The sequence below is a fragment of the Musa acuminata genome, chromosome BXJ1-8 (genome assembly GCF_036884655.1).
Source record: "Musa acuminata AAA Group cultivar baxijiao chromosome BXJ1-8, Cavendish_Baxijiao_AAA, whole genome shotgun sequence".
Classification (NCBI taxonomy): Eukaryota; Viridiplantae; Streptophyta; class Magnoliopsida; order Zingiberales; family Musaceae; genus Musa; species Musa acuminata.
In genome coordinates this window covers 48,352,640-48,356,900 of record NC_088334.1, presented here as the reverse complement: position 1 = coordinate 48,356,900, position 4,261 = coordinate 48,352,640, and the positions used below count along the sequence as shown (strand labels likewise).

Sequence of the window (4,261 nt, the reverse complement as noted above, 5' to 3'; positions counted from 1 at the left end):
GGCATCCGACTCTATTCGATCTATCTAATGCGTATGCAGGTACTCTTGAACTGATTTTGAGACTGAATTCATTGACGTACTGCAGAAGGGAAACTCCGAGGAAGTCTCGTGCAGATGAGGCTGCTGGGAATGAATGGGTCGTCATCATCCTAAATATTTATTAATATAAATACTACAATAATGTGTTGGGTTTGTCAGTATCCATCCTCGCAATGACGCATGAGCATCCGATGTATAATTCCAACACGTAGAGAGGGCTGAAAGTGAAGCAGTCTCCCCGGTGGGAACTATGAGAAGGTCCTGCGACTGAGTCTTCTCCAGGAACAACGCATCCTAGAGGTGGCGGTGGTGTTCATAGTCAAACGATGCACCAGCGACTAGCTGAGGCAATCGACTCGATAAATCTGACTTTAACAGCTAGCTGAGGCAATCGACTCGATAAATCTGACTTTAACAGCTAGCTGAGGCAATCGACTCGATAAATCTGACTTTAACAGCTACCCAACATCTCGGACTGAGACGGAGTCAAAAGTATACATTGATTGGCTCCGAACCTTACTCACATGTCACACCATCAGAACCTAAGTTAGCACAAAAAGGTTATTGGAGTATATTAATCGCCACACCTTTAATTCTTCAATGCCATACTCTGTTCATGTTAAGTCCTTTGATCTTTGGCTTGCAACATGCGGTGAGCGAAATTAATGGGGGAAGAAAGACGTGTTCGCCTTCTTCAACCCTGCTTGCACACGGTTTCCGCTGCGCCATGGGAACGACCACGAACTTATTAGTCTTCCTCCATGGTCGACGCACCACCGATGAGTCAATTAATGGCCGGGGCCAGCTTAGCAGATTTCCTAATCGATTGTGACTCCTCGCCTCTAAGCTGAGACCAAAGAAACTCACGAGAATCATCATCTTTGCTCCATGACTATAAATTTCACACTCGAATATATTTTAATATCACGATAAGAATTATGATTGAGATACAGTTAGTCTCAAAACCTTAAGCGATTAAGAAAGAGCCAAATTCGTGTAAGGTTTAAAAGTATTAATCCTGACATAAGGGTTTACATGAGAATTCTAACACAAACAGAGAGAGATGGAGGTGATGGAAGTCTCCCAGGTCATCTGAACCTTCTTAAAATATTAGGGTAACCTCGGAGCTTCTTTTGATGACAAATCCTCATCAACAACACAACACGGTCAAGATTTGGCAGTGGGTCATGAACTACGGAGGAGAGTACGTATAGGCATTGACATTGGGGGCCTTTTCCTAGAGTTCAAAGTGTCCAGAATAAAATGGTAATCCAAGTGAAGATTTCGCCGATCTCTAGTTCATTAATCTTTGGCTCCCATTATCCTTGTTTTTCTTTCTCTAAGTTTATACATATTAGAAGATCCTGATAGTAGATAAGATTTCTTCGAAATCTTACTGATCAGTTAAGAAAAATCAAATTGACATTGTATTCAACTAATTGAAGTGTGCTTTATCATTATATTTTATTTTATCATAGTATCAGAGCCCTTGCAATAAAGCAAGATTTCTCTGCCCTTCTTCGTTGGTCAACAATAGCCAACTCACCTTCTATCAGCATCGCCAACATCACGCTTGCGAGGTCGATGAGGAGTGGATCGACGAGATCCTCCACATCCACCTTATCCGCTACTGTACCTTCCTCTCCACCAATGAATCATCGGTCCCCATCGCCTAGACGAGGCTTCGGGACGACGCCACATGACGTCGTTCCATACGTACCGGGCGATGGCCGCACGAATGTACGAAACTCGCCCCTTGGGGGGATCGACCGCCACGCCAAACTCGCATATGACCGATCCTCGGACAATAGTATAAAAGCCCCTGACCAGCATTTGGCCAGGGGACAGAGAAAGAAAAAGGAAAGACCACTGACTTAATCTACGAGGGACCAAGTCGGGAATCCCCTGACCAAGGCTAGTGTGCAGGAATGTGACCACCCCTAAACCAACTCGATCCCTCATTGGAGACAGAGCCATCTCGACCCCTAGTCCAGCTCAACCTCGACGCTTCTTCTAATCGATCGAGAGACGTGCTCCCAAACATCAGTGGCACTACCCTAACCCCTGGACTAGCTTGGCCTCGGTGCTTCTTTCAACCGACCGAGAGACGCGCCCCTGGATTCCTGGAACTCCGAACATCGACCCGTAGACCAAGTCGTGCTGACTCCTCGGCCATCACTAACAACATCTTATCCTGCCTAATCAAAATATAGAGATATATAAAATATTTATAAAAAAATTAAATGTTAATTTATAGGGTTTTCTTTCTACTACGATTTCTTATCCTAACTTTTGTTTTCCACTCCTTTCAATCTTCATCGCTCATCCTTATAAAATATTATCAAATCTTTTTAGCTTTCATATCATTTATTGGAGAGGGCAAAAGAAAACAAGAAATCAAAAGAAATATCTCAGAGATTAATAATAAAAAATACACTAAATATTCAATACAAGACTTAATGTTATTTGATAAGTCCCACGTAAATTCATAAAGAAAATTTAATTTTTTTTAACATTAATTATAAGATCCTTTGATTATTTATATTGATTGAACTCTAATATTTACTCTTACATAAATTTTAAAAAAAATATATTTTTATTATCTCTATAATCAAGAAAGAGCACCCTCTCTAGACATCATAAGAGAAACCCTCCAACATTAGAATTTTATAAAAATATTAATTTTATCTTAAATATTTATATTTTTTATAAAAAAAAATACAAGTGAATATTTATAAAAAAAAAACTAAATCTTAATTTTCAGCTATTCATTCCTTTACAATAATTCTTACTCTTATTAGGATTTTGTCTCTTTCGAGGAGAAGGGATCCAGGGTTCTCGCCAATCTTTATCGCGGCGCCGTACCCACTGTTGAGATCGTAGTATCTGCTCCACAGCATGATGCCGCCGTAGTTGGACGCAGTGTTGATCGCCGGCAGCACCTGGTTGGTGAGGTCGTCCGGAGGGATGTACCCGCTCCCGGCCGCGTCCTGCGAGGCCGGCAGCCCCAGGAAGACGGTCGACGACGACAAGCTCGACGTCCACGTCCCCCATGCGCTGCTCAGGCCGCTGACCCCCGACGAGTAGTCGCAGCTGGGGTTGTTGTAGAACTGCACCCACACGTAGTCGAAGAGCCCCGTCTGCAGCGCGTTCCCCAAGGACTGGTCCGGGTAGGGGCACTGCGGCGCCGCCGAGAGGTACACCTTGGTCCCCGCCTGGCTGCCCAAGTCGGAGAGCTGCTTCGCCAGCTCGTCGTAGTGGTCGGGGCCGCCCTGCTCGATGTCGAAGTCGATCCCGTCGAGGACGGCGTCGCCCAGCGGGCGCGAGCTGGACGAGCCGCCCAGGTAGTTGTCCCACAGGTACGTTGCCACGCTCGCGGCGTCGTCGGAGGAGGACAGGGAGTTGTTGCCGGAGCCGCCACCGATGGAGAGGAGCACCTTGATGCCCTGGGACTGGCAGGCGCGGATGTCGGAGCTGAGGTCGGTGCAGTTGCCGGAGGGGGGATCGCAGTGGCCCGCCAGGTTGAGGACGGGGGTTTGCCCTTTGCCGAAGGTGGTGAGGAAAGCCAGCATCACGTACGAGTAGATGCCGGTGTTGCAGGTGTCGGCAAGGCCGCCCTCGTTGCCGTTCTGGCCCCAATACACGGCGATGCTGCCGGCGTGGGAGCCGGCAGAGAAGGCGAAGACGAGGAGGGCGACGAGGAGGGAGGAGAGATTACGGGAGGCCATGGTGGATTGGCTGTGACGATTGGCGAAGGCCTCGTTCATGTTATCCAGGGAAGGAGGGTGGGATGGGACCTGCACCAGGGAAGAGAGTATAACAAGGGGAGGCTGCGCGTTGGGATGAAGACAAGAAGACTTTGACTAACTCCTGGATGACTCTTAGAGGAAGTGCTCATCCACTCATAATCTTTGCTTCATATAATTTATTTGTATTGCTGTTGTGTTTATCTGTAACCCTTGTGCCTAAGCGACTTCCATCTTTCTTTGAGGTTAAGCATGAGAAGAAACGTATCCTCGACGTATATAACCTATTCTATTTCTGTGACTCGCTCCGCCGCGAGCAGACTTCTTCGAGTCTGCTTCGCGCACGGTTTCCACCGCCTCATTCACGCCTTCATTTATTTGGTCTTCCTCCATGGTCGATGCACCGGCGACCAACTGAATCAATTGACTTGTGAGGGATCGAGTCATCTCTGTGAAAACATCGTCAAGGACAGAGA

General features: G+C 46.6%; 1 protein-coding gene across 1 annotated transcript; it reads right to left on the bottom strand.

The window, feature by feature from the left end:
- Nucleotides 1–549: 549 nt before the first annotated feature.
- Nucleotides 550–3,859, bottom strand: LOC135588427 (acidic endochitinase-like). The gene is made up of 2 exons (XM_065080548.1): nt 2,832–3,859; nt 550–886 (listed from the first exon to the last, which is right to left on the bottom strand). Exons 1-2 carry the CDS (start codon nt 3,804–3,806, stop codon nt 824–826), a joined length of 1,038 nt encoding a protein of 345 aa, XP_064936620.1. The 5' UTR covers nt 3,807–3,859; the 3' UTR covers nt 550–823.
- Nucleotides 3,860–4,261: the final 402 nt, after the last annotated feature.